Source organism: Myotis yumanensis, unplaced genomic scaffold (genome assembly GCF_028538775.1).
Source record: "Myotis yumanensis isolate MYYU_CA2020_CCGP unplaced genomic scaffold, mMyoYum1.0.hap1 SCAF_11, whole genome shotgun sequence".
Lineage (NCBI taxonomy): Eukaryota > Metazoa > Chordata > Mammalia > Chiroptera > Vespertilionidae > Myotis > Myotis yumanensis.
This window is the reverse complement of record NW_027223762.1, coordinates 64,176,541-64,196,912: the sequence shown is the minus strand read 5'-3', so window position 1 is coordinate 64,196,912 and position 20,372 is coordinate 64,176,541. Positions and strand designations below refer to the sequence as shown.

General features: G+C 61.4%; 1 protein-coding gene across 5 annotated transcripts in view; it reads left to right on the top strand.

Moving 5' to 3' along the window:
* Positions 1-20,372, top strand: part of TBC1D8 (TBC1 domain family member 8) — a 113,434-nt gene that overhangs the window by 61,533 nt on the left and 31,529 nt on the right. For all 5 annotated transcript variants that reach the window (XM_070429760.1, XM_070429761.1, XM_070429762.1 and 2 more), the window contains 8 exons: positions 2,984-3,212; positions 5,891-6,131; positions 11,334-11,541; positions 13,061-13,255; positions 13,740-13,862; positions 15,270-15,420; positions 19,069-19,283; positions 20,031-20,148. In XM_070429760.1, the coding sequence (XP_070285861.1) occupies positions 2,984-3,212; positions 5,891-6,131; positions 11,334-11,541; positions 13,061-13,255; positions 13,740-13,862; positions 15,270-15,420; positions 19,069-19,283; positions 20,031-20,148 (1,480 nt within the window). The remainder of the gene's footprint in view (positions 1-2,983; positions 3,213-5,890; positions 6,132-11,333; positions 11,542-13,060; positions 13,256-13,739; positions 13,863-15,269; positions 15,421-19,068; positions 19,284-20,030; positions 20,149-20,372) is intronic.

Sequence of the window (20,372 nt, the reverse complement as noted above, 5' to 3'; positions counted from 1 at the left end):
GTGTCTGGGGGGAGGGTGTCTGGGGGGGCGGGTGTCTGGGGGGGAGGGTGTCTGGGGGGATGGTGTCTGGAGGGGAGGGTGTCTGGGGGGCGGGTGTCTGGAGGGGAGGGTGTCTCGGGGAGGGTGTCTGGGAGGGAGGGTGTCTGGAGGGGAGGGTGTCTGGGGGGAGGGTGTCTGGGGGGGAGGGTGTCTGGAGGGGAGGGTGTCTGGAGGGGAGGGTGTCTGGAGTGGAGGGTGTCTGGGGGGAGGGTGTCTGGGGGGAGGGTGTCTGGGGGGAGGGTGTCTGGGGGGATGGTGTCTGGAGGGGAGGGTGTCTGGGGGGCGGGTGTCTGGAGGGGAGGGTGTCTGGGGGGAGGGTGTCTGGGAGGGAGGGTGTCTGGAGGGGAGGGTGTCTGGGGGGAGGGTGTCTGGGGGGGAGGGTGTCTGGAGGGGAGGGTGTCTGGAGGGGAGGGTGTCTGGAGTGGAGGGTGTCTGGGGGGAGGGTGTCGGGGGGGAGGGTGTCTGGGGGGCGGGTGTCTGGGGGGAGGGTGTCTGGGAGGAGGGTGTCTGGTGGGGCGGGTGCCTGGGGGGAGGGTGTCTGAGGGGAGGGTGTCTGGGAGGAGGGTGTCTGGGAGGAGGGTGTCTGGGGGGCGGGTGTCTGGAGGGGAGGGTGTCTGGGGGGAGGGTGTCTGGGGGGAGGGTGTCTGGGAGGGCGGGTGTCTGGGGGGAGGGTGTCTGGGAGGAGGGTGTCTGGGGGCCGGGTGTCTGGAGGGAGGGTGTCTGGGGGTAGGGTGTCTGGAGGGAGGGTGTCTGGGGGGAGGGTGTCTGGGGGGAGGGTGTCTGGGAGTGCGGGTGTCTGGGGGGAGGGTGTCTGGGGGGAGGGTGTCTGGGGGGAGGGTGTCTGGTGGGGCGGGTGTCTGGGGGGAGGGTGTCTGAGGGGAGGGTGTCTGGGAGGAGGGTGTCTGGGGGGCGGGTGTCTGGAGGGGAGGGTGTCTGGGGGGAGGGTGTCTGGGGGGAGGGTGTCTGGAGGGAGGGTGACTGGGGGGAGGGTGTCTGGGGGGAGGGGGTCTGGGAGTGCGGGTGTCTGGGGGGAGGGTGTCTGGGAGGAGGGTGTCTGGTGGGGCGGGTGTCTGGGGGGAGGGTGTCTGAGGGGAGGGTGTCTGGGAGGAGGGTGTCTGGGAGGAGGGTGTCTGGGGGGCGGGTGTCTGGAGGGGAGGGTGACTGGGGGGGCGGGTGTTGGGGGGGGCGGGTGTCTGGGGGGAGGGTGTTGGGGGGGAGGGTGTCTGGGAGGGAGGGTGTCTGGGGGGAGGGTGTCTGGGGGGGCGGGTGTCTGGGGGGTGGGTGTCTGGGGGGAGGGTGTCTGGAGGGAGGGTGACTGGGGGGAGGGTGTCTGGGAGTGCGGGTGTCTGGGGGGAGGGTGTCTGGGGGGGAGGGTGTCTGGAGGGGAGGGTGTCTGGGGGGAGGGTGTCTGGAGGGGAGGGTGTCTGGGAGGAGGGTGTCTGGAGGGGAGGGTGTTGGGGGGGAGGGTGTCTGGGAGGGAGGGTGTCTGGGGGGGCGGGTGTCTGGGGGGAGGGGGTGGGGGGGAGGGTGTCTGGGAGGGAGGGTGTCTGGGGGGAGGGTGACTGGTGGGGGTGTCTGGGAGTGCGGGTGTCTGGGGGGAGGGTGTCTGGGGGGAGCGTGTCTGGAGGGGAGGGTGTCTGGGGGGAGGGTGTCTGGGGGGAGGGTGTCTGGGGGGAGGGTGTCTGGAGGGGAGGGTGTCTGGGAGGAGGGTGTCTGGACGGGAGGGTGTTGGGGAGGAGGGTGTCTGGGAGGGAGGGTGTCTGGGGGGGCGGGTGTCTGGGGGGAGGGGGTGGGGGGGGAGGGTGTCTGGGGGGAGGGTGTCTGGGGGGAGGGGGTGGGGGGGAGGGTGACTGGGGGGGCGGGTGTCTGGGGGGAGGGTGTCTGGGGGGCGGGTGTCTGGAGGGGAGGGTGTCTGGGGGGAGGGTGTCTGGGGGGAGGGTGTCTGGGGGGGCGGGTGTCTGGGGGGGAGGGTGTCTGGGGGGGATGGTGTCTGGAGGGGAGGGTGTCTGGGGGGCGGGTGTCTGGAGGGGAGGGTGTCTGGGGGGAGGGTGTCTGGAGGGGAGGGTGTCTGGGGGGAGGGTGTCTGGAGGGAGGGTGTCTGGAGGGGAGGGTGTCTGGGAGGGAGGGTGTCTTGAGGGGAGGGTGTCTGGGGGGAGGGTGTCTGGGGGGGAGGGTGTCTGGAGGGGAGGGTGTCTGGAGGGGAGGGTGTCTGGGGGGCGGGTGTCTGGGGGGCGGGTGTCTGGGAGTGCGGGTGTCTGGTGGGGCGGGTGCCTGGTGGGGCGGGTGCCTGGGGGGAGGGTGTCTGGGGGGAGGGTGTCTGGGGGGCGGGTGTCTGGAGGGGAGGGTGTCTGGGGGGAGGGTGTCTGGGAGGAGGCTGTCTGGGGGCCGGGTGTCTGGAGGGGAGGGTGTCTGGGGGGAGGGTGTCTGGAGGGAGGGTGACTGGCGGGGGTGTCTGGGGGGGTGTCTGGAGGGAGGGTGTTGGGGGGGCGGGTGTGTGGGGGGAGGGTGTCTGGGAAGAGGGTGTCTGGAGGGAGGGTGACTGGTGGGGGTGTCTGGGGGGGGTGTCTGGGGGGAGGGTGTCTGGGGGGGGCGGGTGTCTGGGGGGAGGGTGTCTGGGAAGAGGGTGTCTGGGGGGGCGGGTGTCTGGAGGGGAGGGTGTCTGCGGGGGCGGGTGACGGGGGGAGAGGGTGTCTGGGGACCGGGGGTAAAGCTGTCGTTTCCGTAGGGAGCTGGGGCCTTGCAGTCAGTGGTTTGCGGAGCCTCCTGGCTGGTGGATGGCCAGGGAACCGCTGCGCTTAGTTGTCCGCCAGCCGGGTCTCCACGTGGCTGTGTTTCTGGGGGACAGTCTGGTGAGCGCCACTCCGTCCTGGTGCGTGTGCCTGAGCAGGAGGGCTCCTCCCGCCGGCCCCCCTTCACCCTGAAAGGGCTGTTGTCTCTGTGCCAGGCCCTGATCGCTGAGGAGACCAGCAGCCGGCTGGCCGCGCAGGAGGAGGAGCCCGAGAAGTTCCGAGAGGCCTTGGTCAAGTTTGAGTCCAGGTTCCAGCTCCCGGAGGCAGAGAAGCTCGTCACCTACTACTCGTGCTGCTGCTGGAAGGGCCGGGTGCCCCGCCAGGGCTGGCTCTACCTCAGTGCCCACCACCTCTGCTTCTACTCCTGCTTCCTGGGCAAGGAGCGTAAGTGCCAGGCCAGGGCGCTGTTCCCCAATGAGTCATTAACGAGGAGTCCGACACAGCACACTTTAGTCTGTAGTTGAGATGATAACAGTGAGATTTGATTAATTTTCAAATAACTTCTTCGAAAAATATTTAATGACATTTACTACTTAATGATGTCACCAGGAAGGGATTCGACTTTGGGAGCACCGTGTGCTCTCCTGCCTTGGGGCTCAGCTCACGGAGCCTCGGAGAGGCTTTGCTTTTCACGCAGCTGTCCCCGCCGGCCCCGTGGTGCTCACGGAGGCAAACACGCTGCTGCCCGCAGCCCCGGGCCATTCAGAAGCTCGGCCCTGAGGTCAGCAGGTCGGCAGGGCGGGGGGCTCCGCTCATGTCTCCTCCAGGGCCTGGAGCCCACGGCGCCACAAACGTCAGTTGTATATTGAATTTTAAAAAGTTATTCTCATTGAAACTTCTTTTGGAACGAAATATTGCTCCATGTGCTATGCAGGTGGTATGATGTTGTGTGTATACATAACTGCACCCACAAATGCTTTTTTTTTATTCCTGCGTTTGGTTTATGCTTCAAATTGAACCCGAGGGTGGGAGGGCGCCCCGCACTGCAGCCTCCATGCTGATGCTCTGGTCCAGGGCTGGGGTCCGGCCGAGGGGCCATGTGAGGCCTGAGAATTCATGTGGGCCGGCCCTGCCAAGGTGCTGGGGTGAATTAATTAAATGTTCGACCAAATAGAGCGGCTAATGTTTAAGTTGATAATTGTGTGAGTGATGTTAAAATATCCCCAAACAAAAACCCCGACAGCCCAGCAGAGAAAAGCCCCCAGTCCATGCCCCTGTTTGCACAGCCGCCCCCCCCCCCCGCCTGTGGTGTGTTCTGACCTGCTTCCCACTCTCACGTCTGTGTGGAAACTCTGCTCATCCTTCAAGATTCAGTTCCGACTTAACCGCCTCCAGGGACCTTCCCTGGCCCCTGGTCACTGGAACCCCGTCTGGTCACTGGAACCCCGTCTGCGATTATGTGCCAGTCCTGCCAAGTGCCTGGTGCCTTATCTGCTTGCACCTCCGTTTCCCTGTTGAATGAGCTCCTGCAAGGCAGGGCTTTTCACAAGCAGCAGCCAGTGAGGGGGGTTGATGGTGTAGATGAAGAGAGAGGGAGGGAGAGGACGGGAGAGGGAGGGAAGGAAGGACCTTATGTGAAAGCAACTGGAAAGAAGTAGCTGAAGAGCCCTACTCCCCAGCGATTCTCCACCGTAGCTGCAAGCATTTCTGAAACATGCACTACCCAGCCATTTAGTCGGGGCACTGCCCTCTGCTCCCTTCGATTCTAAAAAAATAAAATGAAAACAGCAACACAATAGCTGCTCAGTGTGAATGAATCAGAAGTATACCTAGTTTTTTGGTCAGATCAGCAAAAATTATCCTATATTGGCTATGCCACAGAATTTTGGTAATTAGTTTGTGTGCCATGAGATGAAAAGGTTGAATTCGCTGCTCTAGCCTAATGTGAAAATGTGGCCTTTTAAAATTATTAATGCGTGGAAGGCATTGTTGCAAAGTAAAAGGAAAGAACTGGTAGAAAGGAAAACACTTAATCCCCCTCTTTATTTGAAAAGGAAAATGAGTTATTTTCCAACACTGGCCAGTCATGGTCACTAAACCTAAGTTTGTTAAGATGATAAAATTTGGAGGAAATAAAGGGTTGCCCATATTTGGTGACATTTGTTACGTTCAGTTGTGACCTGTGTGTCCCCCGTGCTCTGCAGCACGCTTGCCTGGCTCCATGCGGACACACTTCTGAGATGGACACTTGCTCTGAAGTGGACTGAGCTCTGCATCGCTGTGTAAGGCTCCATGGACACGGCTGTGCCCTGTCTTCAAAGGCTGTCACACTGTCGTTGGCACAGTCGGAGCTCAGCCCATTCCCCTCGCTGAGCTCACGAAGAACCCCTGTGCGCTTTCCCATAGCTCAGGGGTGGGCAACCCCTGGCACGAGTGCCCAACATGGCACGCCAGTAACTTTTGCTGGCACGCGAAACCCTCTCTTATAATCTTCCATTTACAATTTTTTTCTTAATACCGACTTTTTTATTTTTCAGATAAATTCAGTGTAGGTGCATCTTAGATAAATAAATAATTTTACATAACATGTATACATTAAAAAATAAATGTATTTTTCATCATCATATACTGTGTTTTTGTCGCTCGAATGAATTTTATTATTTCTTCAAGGTTCTTCACATACGTACACCTTAAGAGATATCAAGTAGGCGTAACATGTTCTCAAAAAATTAGGGTTGGTACCCAGAAGAATTTTGAGTCAGAGATTTTGCTGGTTTTGGCACGCACTCACAAAAAGGTTGCCCACCCCTGCTATAGCTCATGCAACGGCTTGAAACCAGCATTTATGTGGATTGAAAAATTTCTGCAACTTTTGCAAAAACTAAAGTTGAAATATGCTTGAGAGAGTGCTCACTGCTGTTTCAGAACGTGTTCCTCGCACGTATGCGTGGCAGCAACTTGGGAAGTTCCCCTTACACCCAACGCGCACCACCCGGCACAAGCGGTCCTAGCAGCCGCTGCGGCGTTCCGGGCTGGCCCTTTCCTGCTGGCTCAGAGGCATTTGTATCTCAGTGTCAGAGTGTGTGTTGGGGTAAAATCTGTTTTGCTCTTTTTTCTTCTAGTTAAACTTGTCATCCCGTGGGTTGACATCCAGAAGTTAGAAAAAACGTCCAACGCCTTCCTGACGGCCACCATCCGCGTCAGCACGCCCAGCAAGGAGCGGGACTTCTCCATGTTCCTGGACCTGGAGGGGGCGCTGCAGGTCATGGAGCAGCTGGCCGACGTGACGCTGCGCAGGCTGCTGGACAACGAGGGCTTTGACCTGGACCCCCCCCTGCAGGAGCCGAGCCAGATCACCAAGAGGTGAGCCCCGGCCAGGCCCTCCGGGACCAGCTGCCAGCCGCCACGTTGCCCCACCTGCCTGGCCTGAGCTGTACGAGCCTTAACTTCCCCTCCTAGCAGAACCCACTGCGGTGTTGTTAATCATGACAGAGATGCAGTCATTGGTAGCGATTATTATTCATCTCCTTTATGCCATAGACTTTGATTTCTGGGTTCAATTCCTTTTTTCAGATGTTACTTCAAAATTGATTTTCGTAAAAATATACTTCCAGAAAATGTAATACGGTAGCCTCAAGCTAGAATTCTATTCAGCATTGGGCTTTATTAATGAACATTAAGAAAATTTCTATTTTCATATTACATTACTTTGTAGAAAACGTTTTCAGGACAGCTGGGTTACGTTCACACCAACTTATTAGAAATGTGCTTACTAAGTGAATCGTTGCCCCAAATTGATACTCGTCAGGGAGCTTGAGGTATTTGTCACCTTAAAGAAGCTCCACATCTCAAATCAGCAGGTGTAGGAATGGGCTCAAATGAAGGCATTTCCGTGGCTCTTCCTCTGGAACACCATCCCACTCCCGGCCGAGCGCCTGACCCTCCAGCATGATGCTCTCTGACACCCGAGTCTCCTCGCCAGAATGGGAGGCTTCAGAGAGGGAGGGAGAGGCACGAGGCCGCGACCCGGCTCCTTGCTGGGCCCCATCCCAACCCGAAAGTCCCGCTCGACTGAGCCCCCTCACCCTATGCTGCAAGAGGTAGCGTGGGGACCTGCTCCCCGGCAGCCTAACCATGAGCTATATGTCAGCACTATCTGCTTCCTTTTTTTTTTAGTTTTCTTTTTTTTTTTTAAGAGAAAAAACATGCACACAGCAGTGAGCAAGTGGGCTGGCTCACAGGGCGCGTGGCCTCGGCCTCCCCAGGCCCGCCCTCCAAGCTCACGCTGCCTCAGAGAATAGACACCCACCGCAGCCCAGCAAGCCACCGGGCAGGGAGGTAGGCAGGCTGTGGGCCCGCAGGGGAGGCATGGCCTGGGCGCTGCGTGTGCTCCCCTCCCGGTGCCAAGGTGCCAACAGGTGACTTGCGGGCAGGGCGAGGTCCGAGTCCTCCCTGGAGAGAACACCCAGTGGGGTCCCTTCCCCGCAGCGCTGGTGCCAGTGCTTCCCCTGCACATCGGCCGGTCTGGCAGCTGACCTCACTGAGGAGCGAGCGAAGGCTCCGCAGTGCTGTCCGCACCGGGGCTCACTGCCACGGCCGGCCGTGGGTAAGACGGCCCGTGACACCTGCGCCGTGTGCGGCTGTCCTCACTGCGGGGCTCTGCGAGGCGATGTCTTCTCCTCAGCACCTGCTGGGCGTGTCGACATTTACTGACTCCAGGTAGTTTCATGGTCATGCGCAGGTGTGAATCTAGAAAATGTTCAGTGTAGCCTCAAGTTGTGCGACCACGATGTGTAATAAAGAATTGGAAACAATTTTAAAGAAGAAAGAAAGGAAGTGGGGGAGAGAGGTGAGGACAAAAGGGGCCCTGGGGTGGCTGGCGATGGCGCTCCCAGGGCGCCCGACGATGACGGCGGGATGGGGCGTGGGCCTGTGTGGCCGCTCCCTGCACTTCGACCTTCTCCGAAAGCGTAGGCCTGCGCCGCCCTCCATCCCCCAGCTCTCCCTGTGGCTCTGTCCTGGAGACGCCTGCGGACACAAACAGGTAGTGACTCAGTGGACTTGGCTTCCTGCCGAGAGACCAGGCTTTCAAAGTTTAGGGAAACAGCCTTCGTGCAAGGCCTGGTCAGTGGGCTGGCGGCCGTCCGCAGCTCTTTGTTGATGTTCTCACTTCCCTTCCCAGATAGCGGCTCTGGAACAGCGCCTCCGGGGTCATGCACCTGGCGACTGTGGAGTGGCACCACTGCTGTGTGTGCTGCCTGGGACCCGGTGGGCACGGCACAGCCAGGCTGTGCCTGCGTGGAGGCGCGGGGAGCTCTCAGGCAGGCAAGCAGGACGGGGCACCACGCAGGCCTGGCAAGGACTCCCAGGTGTGGTCACCGAGAACCCAGAAAGCAGGAGACTCCTGGAGAGAACATGGAAGGAGGAGGGAAGCAATGGATTGGTTTTAAACTTTTCAAACAGAAAAGGTCAAGTCTGACGTTGTGAATGATAGAGTGAGGACGTGCAACCAGCTAGGGTCTGGGGGGATGGGAGAGTGGTGGGCGTCACTAAGTGGAAATTAAGTGTCTTCATTCAAACCTGTTTGGGTGGTGAGCGTGCTGGAGGGAATCAGTCCCGCCGGGCAGTCGGGAAACCGTTTCTGGTGTTGCAAGCTGTTCCTGCCGCACCTAAGTAGCTCCTCTCCCAGCTGCCCGGCCCAGCAGCTCCCCTGGCGTCTCAGACCATCCTCAGCCTCTCGGCCCGCGCGCCCCTGTCCGGCTGCTCCCTGCGCCCCACTGGGACTGTCCAGCCTCACGCGGCCCAGCGCGGCACCTGGGGCTCGTGAGGCCTGAGCCGCCCGCCTCACAGGGCAGCCTCCCACCTGCGCCGCGTGCCCGGGCCCTGGTTCTCTGGGCGGATGGCATGCGAGGACGGAGGAGGAGGAGAGCCTGTGGGTGACCGCGTGGTGCCGCCCAGTGTTGCTGAGGTCTGGTCCCTCGGGCTCTGGGGCGGGTTTTCACCTTCCGCAGCCCCACCCTCCGCTCCCTGCAGCAGCGCACGCATGGGAAAGGCGGGTTCCGTGCACAGACGTGGCTTTTAGGAAAGCTCACCTCGCCTTCCTGCTTGTGTCTGGCGGGCGCCTAACGAGAGACTGTGGAAATCTTTGTGTGTTTATTTATTTACTTTTTTTGTTTTTAATATATTTTTAATGTATAAAATGGCAATCTAGGGTGCACAGAAATGAGTATTTCCTTATCAGAGCATATTATTCTGTTGATTTTTTTCAGCAATTTTTTTCATTGTTTAAAGTATTACAAATAGTTGTACATATGTCTCCTTTTATTTCCATTTGACCTTCCCCTGGCCTCCCCTACCCCACCACATGCCCCCCCCCGCCTCCCCAGTGTCTGTGTCCATTGGTTATGCTTATATGCATGCATACAAGTCCTTCGGTTGATCTCTTACCCCGCTTCCGACCCCCCACCCTCCCCGGCCTTCCCGCTGTAGTTTGACAGTCTGGTCGATGCTGCTCTGCCTCTGTATCTATTTTTGTTCATCAGGTTATAATGGTCTTTATTATCCATAAATGAGTGAGATCATGTGGTGTTTTTCTTTCACTGACTGGAAATGATCCCTGAACGTATAGTCTTTACTTTTAATTTTTAAAATATGTTTTTATTTATTTCAGAGAGGAAGGGAGAGATAGAAACATTCACGATGAGAGAGAATCATTGATTGGCTGCCTCCTGCACGCCCCCCACTGGGGATGGAGCCCACAACCCAGGCATGTGCCCTGACTGGGAATCAAACCCAAGACCCTTCAGTCCGCAGGCGACGCTCTGTCCACTGAGCCACACCAGCCAGGGCTTCCTGTGTTTTTTGACGAGGCAAACTGGCTGCAGGGGACTGAGCTACCCCAGAGGGCGGGTGTGGAGCCAGGCTCTGGCCAGCACCGAAGCGACACCGCACAGGCCCGACGGGAAAGCCCGCCTGTGCCCACCTGGCTGCACCTTTCCCCTCCGTCAACCCCAGCACCACGCCCCCTTCCCCAGGTGAGCCGGCAGTCCTTCCCACACCCCAGAAGGCTCCGGAGAGAGAGGGAGATCTGCTTTGGTCCTTCTTCACCTAATCTAAGATGGAGAGCTCTAGTTCTGGGTTTGTGGGGAAATAAGAGCACTGCCCACCCCTTGCTTTTTGGGGTCCCCTGAATTTTGAAGTGTGTGCATGTCGCCAGCACTCTCTGCGGTGTTGTCAGGCGTGACTGTCCATGTTAACTTCACTCAGTGGCACACCTGATGGCTCTTGCTCCAGCTTCTGAGGAGCCCGCCTGTTCCCAGGATGGCAAGTGCGAGGAAGGCTTATCCGGCACCTTCCCTGCTGTGCCAGGCCGTGCCGTGCCAGTGCCCCCTCGGCGTGGTCGGTGGGCAGTCAGTGCGGTTGGCTACTTGGCTGGTTTCCATCGGTGCGGGTGCTGCTGCCTGGCTTAGGCCTGAGGTCACACCACTCAGCGTTGCTGAGTGAGAACGCAGATACTGCACAGGCACCCTTTTACCATTTACTTATTTATTTTAGAAGAGCAAGCAAGAGCTTACCGGCCGCAGCAAAAACACACTCTGGTCAGTGAGGCAGGGAAGGGCCTAAGCAGCACAGGAGGCCCAGGCGGGGCTGCTCGGCTCACTGGGAAGGCAGAGGAAAGGGGGCCTTGGGGACAGGCTCAGGGATGAGCTGGACGAGCTGCCGCCGCCCGCTGCTCCCGGGCCAGTCCTGTGGGGTGTTGGGGTTTAGGACATGCGCGCCTGTGGGGGAGGGGGGACGGCATGAGCGAGCTCCTGGGGGGAGAGGGCCCAGCTCACCCTTAAAGCACACACTTAGGGGTTTCAGTTTATCCACAGAGATGTGCCGCCACCGGGACGCAGCTGCGCATCCCACGCACCCCCGCCCCCCGCCCCCCGTCTGGGCAGTCATCAGGCTAGTCTCTGTCTTTATAGATTGGCTTATTCTGGAAACTTCATAGAAAGGGATCAGGCCGTGTGTGGTGTTTAGTCCGGGCTTCTTTACCTTAGCGTTTCTCGGGGTTTGTGCATGTAGCGGTGCCAGCACTTGGTCCCTTTTTGTGGCTGAATGACGTTTCGTTATGCGGCTGTGTCACATTTTACCCGTTTGTCAGTTATGGTTTGGGTGGTCCCAGCGTTGGGCCGCGATGGGTGACGGTGCTGGGACGGGTGCGTAAGTTCCCGTGGCACGTGTTCCGTTCGGCACCGGCACAGCCGCTGGGCCCTCGGCTCCAGGCCCAACCCTCTGAGGAGCCGGGGCCGCTGCACGGCGCTGCGAGGGTCGGCCCTTTAGAGACAGGCTGTCACACGGTCAGTTTGTGGTGACTCCCGGTGTTGTCGGGCCGAGAGGAACGTGCGGGTCTCTGAGTCCTTCCCTGACTCTGGTCAGAGGCGCCCACTCACCTGTGGGCCGGGCGGCACCTTCCTGCAGCCACGTCCACGAAGGCTGCATGTGGGTGTGAGTGTGCGCTTCGGGGATCCGGGGCTCAGGCACTGCCCTGCCTCGGTTTACTCCCTTCCTCGTCCCCAGGGACCTGGAAGCCCGGGCGCAGAGCGAGCTGTTCCGGGCCGTCTTCAGGCTGCCGCGGCGGGAGAGGCTGCACGCCGTCCAGGACTGCGCCCTGTGGACGCCCTTCAGCCGCCGCCACACTGCCGGGCGCCTGTTCACCTCCGACAGCTACATCTGCTTCGCCAGCAGGGAGGAGGGCTGCTGCCAGGTCATCCTCCCGCTCCGAGAGGTGGGCCCGCACCGTGGCTGGGATGGCGGGATGTCGCAGAGGGAAGCGGGCCTGGCCTGATATTTCCCACTGGGCTGTGGCGCTGATGTTGTTGCTATGGCAACCTGAGATTTGTAGAAAAGTGATAGGTGAGAACAGGGCCTGCTCACCTCCATGTTATCGATAAAGCGGAAACTTAAAACGTTACGACAGCTTTTAGGCACAAAAGGGAAGAGGAAAGGCCACCTTCTAAAAGCATCCCTTGGAGGATACACCTTGAGTGGCTCGGCTGTTATACCCTCCGGGCACTTCAGTTAGAACTTGAACCCTGCTTCCTGGCACGCCAGCCAGGCCCTTCCCACTGCAGAGGCCACATCTCCCCGCAAACAGCCGCAAACAGCAGCTCCGCCCTGGGCCAGCGGCACCTCTGATGGCAGGCGGGCCACTGAGCGTGCTTCCCAGGGGCTCAGCCTGTCTTCACCCCTGACCCCTCCCCGCCTGTCTTCACCCCTGACCCCTCCCCGCCTCCCCGCCTGTCTTCACCCCTGACCCCTCCCTTCCTGTCTTCACCCCTGACCCCTCCCCACCTCCCCGCCTGTCTTCACCCCTGACCCCTCCCCACCTGTCTTCACCCCTGACCCCTCCCCGCCTCCCCGCCTGTCTTCACCCCTGACCCCTCCCCACCTCCCCACCTGTCTTCACCCCTGACCCCTCCCCACCTCCCCACCTGTCTTCATCCCTGACCCCTCCCCGCCTCCCCGCCTGTCTTCCCCCCTGACCCCTCCCCACCTCCCCACCTGTCTTCACCCCTGACCCCTCCCTGCCTGTCTTCACCCCTGACCCCTCCCCGCCTGTCTTCACCCCTGACCCCTCCCCACCTGTCTTCACCCCTGACCCCTCCCCGCCTCCCTGCCTGTCTTCACCCCTGACCCCTCCCCACCTGTCTTCACCCCTGACCCCTCCCCGCCTCCCTGCCTGTCTTCACCTGTGCAATGTCTTCATTTCACAAATATTCAGAGTGGAGCAGAAAACCCTGTTGTTGCACACTTATTTTTTAGGTGATGGTGATACATGCACAGCAGCGTTTTGGTTCAGTGTGGAGTAATTCATGCTATTTTGCTGCCCCCTCAGAACTCTTTCCTTCCCAGCCTCATTGATCAACACCCTCCCCGCCTCCCCAGCCCCGGCACCCGCCACCACATTCTCCGTCCCTGGGGCTTCATTCCTCTGGGGCCTCCTGTAAGTGGAGCCCCCCCCCCCCACGTGCCCTTGGGTGGCGGCCATGGCCCTCACCGGGTGTCCTCGGCGCATCTGTGTGCCGCCTGTGCCAGCATGCAGTCTGCGTGTGCGGACCACGCGGCGGTCGCTGGCCATTGGGTCGCTGGGCAGCTGCCCTGCTGGCTGGTGAAGGTGCTGCCTCACCCGCAGCCTGTGGGGTGGGCCGGGTCCTCCGCGGTGGCTCTGTCCGTCCGTCCGTCCGTCCATCCGTCCATCCGGGACATTCCTGGATGTGCTCAACACTGCCTCCCCTTCGGCACAGGTGCTGAGCATCGAGAAGATGGAGGACACGAGCCTGCTGCCCAGCCCCGTCATCGTCAGTGTGCGGGGCCAGATGGCCTTCCAGTTCATCGAGCTGAAGGACAGGGACACGCTGGTGGAGGCGCTGCTGGGCCGGCTGCGGCGGGTGCAGGCCGCCCACCCTGCGCACCACAGCGCCTCGCAGGGTGACGACAGGGTGCGCCCTCCAGCCCTGGGCCCACCGCTGCCCTCTGGTCCCCACCCCACGGGGCGCGTCGGGCCGCGGCTCCCGCCCGGCCATCTCGACAGTCCTAGGTCGTGGCCTCAGGTGGAGGGAGGGGCTATGTGGGGGCCGTGTGACCTCCAAGAGAAGCTGTCGCCCTGCGGGTGGGCCTGCAGGCACGGCCGGGTCTCCGTCCCTCCCCCACCCGCCTCCCCCCCAGCTGAGGGAGGACAGGAGACGACTCAGTGCAGGTGGTGTCTAGCGCTGGTGCTGCTCAGCTCTGCACGCGGTGGGGGGTGGGGGGTCTCCCGGGCAGCACAGGGGCCCCCCTTCCCCTGAGGGTCAAAGTCTCTGGGTGCGGTTAGTCTGCTTCCTGAGGGTCAGTCCTGGGCAGATTTGAGTTTATTGCGCTCACACCTCCAGGGGCGCCGTGTCTGGTGAGAGGCAGTGACCTGCTTCTTCCTTCCCCGCCCCACAGACGCCGCTGCCGCTTCAATCAACAAGCGCCTGCAGCGACCACACGTTTGGGGACCTGGAAATGGTGTCTTCTCAGAGCAGCGAGGAGAGTGGAGAGGAGGCCCCGGGCGCTGTCCTGCCAATGGTGGGTGCAGGCCCCCTGGCGGGCGCTCCTGGGGCTGGCACGGTGCCACCTCCCAGCCCCCTGCTCCTGCAGCTCAGCATCGAGGGGGCAGAGGTGCAGGTTGCCGGCAACCCGAACAGCGGGTCCCCGCTCTGCCTCCTGGGCGCAGAGGAGGGAGGGGTGTGCTGGTCCCCGCTGCCTGCCCCGTGTTCGTGCGGAGGATGCCGTGGCCCTGAGGGGCCGTGCTGGGCGTCCTGTGGGTCCCCTGCACCCTCCTCTGGCCCCAGGGCATCTGAGTCCTCCCTCAGCACCGCCTCTTTGCTGGGACGGAGGCTCCTGTTCCTGTTCTATTGGACTCAGGCGTTTGGTCACATTTACTCAGTAGCTTCATCTCTGGCGGGAGAAGCTGAGGGAAGTGTTTGCAGGAGGTGAGTGAGCGGAGGCCGGAGGCCGTGCTGGGAGGTGGTGCCCTGTGGGCGGCACGGCGGCCACCGGCGGCCACCAGCTCGGGTGGCCATGCGCGCTCTTCCCGGGCTGCACCGAGCATCCTGCTCACCGCTCGCTCCGCACGGAGCCCCGGGCTCACACAGAGGCCCGATTGCCTTGTTCACGGAAGAGTAACAGTGAATGCACGTGTGAGCTCCTCCCACTGGGACGCGAGATGATTAAGAGCATAAATAAACCCCTCACTTCAAAGGAGCTGACGTCCTGCCCTCGGGCAGCTCTGAGGGTGTGTAATGGCCCGGATAGGCCGCAGCGTTCTTGCTCTGATAGAGCCGCACGGCATGTTCAGTTTTGTGTTTCCTCCGCCGGCAGGAAGCTCAGGGCAGGCTCGGATCTGCCCGCTCCCCTTCGCCCTCTGCCCTATCCCCCTTCACCCTCTGCGGCTGAGCCAACAGCGGGCTCTGGCCAGGCCCCTGATGAGCTCCCTGGGCCTCCATTCCCACCCCACCCCACCCCCCGCCCCCGTCTGCTTTGGGTCACGTTAGTGTTGGGATAGACGTTTTCTTCCCATCCAGGTTCCAAGGAAAGGCATTTGGCCGTGGGGGAGGCATGGGCCGTGGGGGGAGGCGTGGGGCGTGGGGGGGAGGCGTGGGGCGAGGTGGGGAGGCGTGGGCCGTGGGGGGAGGCGTGGGGCGTGGGGGGAGGCATGGGGCATGGGGTGGGGCGTGGGCCATGGGGGGGAGGCGTGGGGCGAGGGGGGGAGGCGTGGGGCGTGGGGTGGGGCGTGGGGCGTGGGCCGTGGAGGGGAGGCGTGGGGCGAGGGGGGGAGGCGTGGGGTGGGGCGTGGGCCGTGGGGGGGAGGCGTGGGGCGTGGGGGGGCGTGGGGCATGGGGGAGGCGTGGGGTGTGGGGCCTGGGGGAGGTGTGGGCTGTGGGGGAGGTGTGGATGGGCTTCTTTGTACCTTAACGATGTTCCCGTTTCCAGTCCAGGGAAGAGGTAAAGATAAGCCTGTGGAAGGACCACTTTGTGGAATATGGCAGGACCGTGTGCATGTTCCGCACGGAGAAGATCCGGAAGCTGGTGGCCATGGGCCTCCCCGAGTGTTTGCGTGGCAGGCTCTGGCTGCTCTTCTCAGGTGAGCGGGTCTGCGCCTCTGGGCCCCTGTGATTTCTGGAGCAGTCGCATGACAGGCAGGCCGAGTGGTGGGTGTGACCAGGATGCAGGCTGAGCGGTGGGTGTGACCAGGATGCAGGCTGAGCGGTGGGTGTGACCAGGTTGAGTGGTGGGTGTGACCAGGCTGAGCGGTGGGTGTGACCAGGGTGCAGGCTGAGTGGTGGGTGTGACCAGGCTGAGCGGTGGGTGTGACCAGGATGCAGGCTGAGCGGTGGGTGTGACCAGGTTGAGTGGTGGGTGTGACCAGGCTGAGCGGTGGGTGTGACCAGGGTGCAGGCCGAGCGGTGGGTGTGACAAGGCTGAGCAGTGGGTGTGACCAGGCTGAGCGGTGGGTGTGACAAGGCTGAGCGGTGGGTGTGACCTGGGCGCAGGCTGAACGGTGGGTGTGACCAGGCTGAGCAGTGGGTGTGACCAGGGTGCAGGCTGAGCGGTGGGTGTGACAAGGCTGAGCAGTGGGTGTGACCAGGGTGCAGGCTGAGCGGTGGGTGTGACCAGGCTGAGCGGTGGGTGTGACCAGGATGCAGGCTGAGAGGTGGGTGTGACCAGGTTGAGTGGTGGGTGTGACCAGGCTGAGCGGTGGGTGTGACCAGGGTGCAGGCCGAGCGGTGGGTGTGACAAGGCTGAGCAGTGGGTGTGACCAGGCTGAGCGGTGGGTGTGACAAGGCTGAGCGGTGGGTGTGACCTGGGCGCAGGCTGAACGGTGGGTGTGACCAGGCTGAGCAGTGGGTGTGACCAGGGTGCAGGCTGAGCGGTGGGTGTGACAAGGCTGAGCAGTGGGTGTGACCAGGCTGAGCGGTGGGTGGGTGTGACAAGGCTGAGCGGTGGGTGTGACCAGGGTGCAGGCTGAGCGGTGGGTGTGACCAGGGGGCAGGCTGAGCGGTGGGTGTGGCCAGGCTGAGTGGGGGGGTGTATAGGGAGGGCTCACACCTCCCCCCACGGCCCATGCCTCCCCCTGCGGCCACCTGGGCGCTGTCGCTGGGCTGACCTGCTCGCTCCCGCCATCTCAGGGCCTCCTGACAGGTTTGGCCTCCTCAGTGTCCCCGTGTGCGTCTGGCTGGCGTGGGGCCGGTGGAGTGTGAGGCCTAGTGAGGCGTGGATTCTGTCCTGTCCTGAGGGCTCCTGTCCTGTGAGGAGCTGCCCCTACAGGGAAGGGCCGTTCTGGGCGTGAGCCCTCAACAAGCTGCACCCGGCGCCTCCCAGGCAGCTTGCTGGCCGCAGCTGCGATCACCCTGAGCACTGGTTCCTGGGCTCCTCGCTGGGGCCTTCTGTCCTGCTCCCTCGCCCGGCCTGCCTGGCACTGCCACAGCCCCCGGCCCACCCCCTGCTGCTGTGGGTGCTGGGACCTCATGGATGGATGGATGGGCTGAGACTCCCGAGCAAGACGCCTCGGTCGCCAGGTTGACAGGAGCCATTTTGTCTGCAGGGCTGGAGGCAGGGCTGGGGACAGAGCAGGGGCAGAGCTGGGGGCAGGGCTGGGGGCAGAGCAGGTGCAGGGCTGGGGGCAAGGCTGAGGGCAGAGCAGGGGCAGGGCTGGGGGCAGGGCTGGGGGCAGGGCTGGGGGCAGAGCAGGTGCAGGGCTGGGGGCAGGGCTGGGGGCAGAGCAGGTGCAGGGCTGGGGGCAGAGCAGGGGCAGGGCTGGGGGCAGAGCAGGGGCAGGGCTGGGGCAGAGCAGGGGCAGGGCTGGGGCAGGGCTGGGGGCAGAGCAGGGGCAGGGCTGGGGGCAGGGCTGAGGGCAGAGCAGGTGCAGGGCTGGGGGCAGGGCTGGGGGCAGAGCAGGGGCAGGGCTGGGGGCAGGGCTGGGGGCAGGGCTGGGGCAGAGCAGGGGCAGGGCTGGGGCAGGGCCGCACTCTGGGTGCACTGCCCAAGCCTGTCACAATTGTTTCTGTGCACCTGCCTAAATATCTTTTCAAATTAAAAATGCCTTCTGTATTTTTATATTTAATAAAACAGTCTGTATTCAAAGAAAATAATGGGCAAAGAAGGTAACATTACTCATCATCTAGTTCAGTGGTTCCCAAACTTATTTGGCCTACCGCCCCCTTTCCAGAAAAAATATTACTCAGCCCCTGGAAATTAATTTTTTAAAAATTTTAATAGCAGTTATTCATCACCCCCAAATGCACCTGTGGCCACCACCGCCCCCCTGGATCGCTGCAGCGCCCACCGGCGGGCGGTAGCGCCCACTTTGGGAATCACTGATCTAGTTCCTAAAGCGGTTTAGGTGGATGGTCTTCCAGGTATTTTAATGAACGAATTTTATTTTATTTTATGGTTTTACCTAATTTTAATTTAATTGTATTTATCCATCCCCACCTGAGGGTATGTTTCTTGATTTTAGAGAGACAGGAAGGGGAGGGAGAGAGAGACAGGGATCGGCTGCCTCCCGTACGGGCCCCGCCCGAGATCAAACCCCCAGCCTTTGGTGCACGGGGGCCGCTCCACCACCAAGCCACCCAGCCGGGCAGTGGACCGATTGGATACACACGTATGGTCAGCTTCCCATGTCCCTGGGGTTCCATGTGTGGATTCAACCAGCACATTGAAAACATTTGGGGGGAATCCCAGGAAGTTTAAAAAAGCAGTGCTCGGCATTGCCCCGCCCAGCGCGGGCCCACCCTGGGACTGGGCATGTGCAGCCGACCCTGCGTGGCCCAGTGCGACACAGGTCATGTGCGGGCCCGACGCAGTGTAGAAGCGCTTGGACACCATGGGTTGTGGTATCCGGGGGTTCCTGGGACTCTTCACACACTTACCACTTATTAAAGAACTGACTGCTCAGTCAGTTCACGAGAGCTGTGGCCTCAGCAGTAGAAGGGCTGGCAGGAGGGCTGCTGAGGTATTGAAGCTGTTCGAGGTGAGTGCAGCCGTCCATGTGCGTGTTGGGTGCTGTGTGCCGGGGCACTGTCAGTGTGTGTGCCAGGGGCACTGTCAGTGTGTGTGCCGGGGGCACTGTCAGTGTGTGTGCCTGGGGCACTGTCAGTGTGTGTGCCGGGGGCACTGTCAGTGTGTGTGCCTGGGGCACTGTCAGTGTGTGTGCCGGGGGCACTGTCAGGGCGGGTGCCGGGGGCACTGTCAGTGTGTGTGCCGGGGGCACTGTCAGTGTGTGTGCCGGGGGCACTGTCAGGGCGGGTGCCGGGGACACTGTCAGGGTGGGTGCCGGGGGCACTGTCAGTGTGTGTGCTGGGGGCACTGTCAGTGTGGGTGCAGCATTTGCTTCTTGACAGTTGTTGCTGTTGCTTCACTGTAGTTGCACCTTCTCCTGTTGGCACGTGGGTACTTAATTCTTTCTTGTTGAGTTAATGTATGAACGTTGTGTGTGTGTCTGTGAAAGTATGCATGTGTGTGCACGCACACATTCCCTCTTTCTGTCACTAGGGAATACAGCTTAGAGGAGCACATTAATCACTTACAGTATGAACTTTTTGCCCTGTATATGTGGTTATTCTTAGAAAGGCCATACTCTTTGTTCTGGGCAGAAATGAAGTCATTTTGGTTCTGTGTAGTCTCAAAATATTTCAGGAGACCTGCTGAGGTTCACCAGCAGGGCAAGTCTTGTGCCCGCGGACGCTGTCCCGGGTACCCGCCTCCCTGAAACACCTTTCATCACCAGATGCCATAACCGACCTTGCCTCGAATCCCGGCTACTACGGGCGCCTGGTGGAGGAGTCCCTGGGGAATTGCTGCCTGGCCACGGAGGAGATTGAGCGGGACCTGCACCGGTCCCTGCCGGAGCACCCCGCCTTCCAGACCGAGACGGGCATCGCCGCTCTGAGGAGGGTCCTGACAGCCTACGCCCACCGCAACCCCAGGATCGGGTACTGCCAGGTGAGGTGTGGGGGGCAGGCTCTCAGTCCACACGGTGCTGGCCCCGGGCTTCTGTCTGTGTTCGGCCTTGGGACCAGCACTGTCTTGGGAAGGCTCTGCCCCAGAGAAGGTGTCAGGAAGGCAGGGAAGGAGCCCTGGGCAGGCAGGCTGCTTGCCAGGTCAGACTGGTGCCCAGGCCTGAGCACCTCTGGGCCGAGCCCTGGCGGGCAGGCTGGGCAGCCTCCTGCCTCTGGTGCGGAGCAGCCTGCTGGCAGCACGGTCTTTCCCTCTGGAACATGCAGGGTCAGCTTTAACATGGTGGTGCTTTGAGGAGGAAATGGTGTGTGGGCGCTCACGTCCTCAGGACGGTGGGCAACGCCAAGGCTGCCTGAGGACTCGAGCTTGTTGGGCTTCCATGGTATAGACACACGGAACCCCCAGCAGACCCTCCACGCAGGGCTAGGGGAGCTTCTGACATTCAGATGCGAGATCTTAAAGATCATAGCTGCAGTGTGTGGCTGTGTGATGGGAACACGGGAACAGGCAGTTCCCGAGACGGCGGGCTGACCGTCGTGGGGACCGAGACGGCAGGCTGACCACCGCGGGGACCGAGACGGCGGGCTGACCACACTGACAGACAGGCAGTCATCCCACCGCCAGGCATGGGGGGTGGGCGCCCTGATGCTGAGTCGTAGGGCGTTTGGACATGTGCGCTTTCATGTCTGAGGCCCATGTGGTCTGCTCAGTAACACCCCCTGTGGCCCGCAGTCCATGAACATCCTGGCCTCCGTGCTGCTGCTCTACGCCACCGAGGAGGACGCCTTCTGGCTGCTGGTCACGGTGTGCGAGCGCATGCTCCCCGACTACTTCAACCGCCGCGTGCTGGGTAAGCGCCCCTCTCCTCCCCCTCCCCCTCGTCCTCCCCTTCTTCATGCTCCCCTGCCCCTCCCCCCTCCCCTCTTCCTCACTCTCCCCCTCCCTGGGTGCCTGGCATGTGAAAGGCCTGCACAGGCCAGGTGGCTCTCCCAGTCCTGGCCAGGGTCTGGGACCCCTCAGCCCTCTGCACCCACTGCAGGGCTCCAGGTTTGCAAAGCTCACTGGTGTAACTCA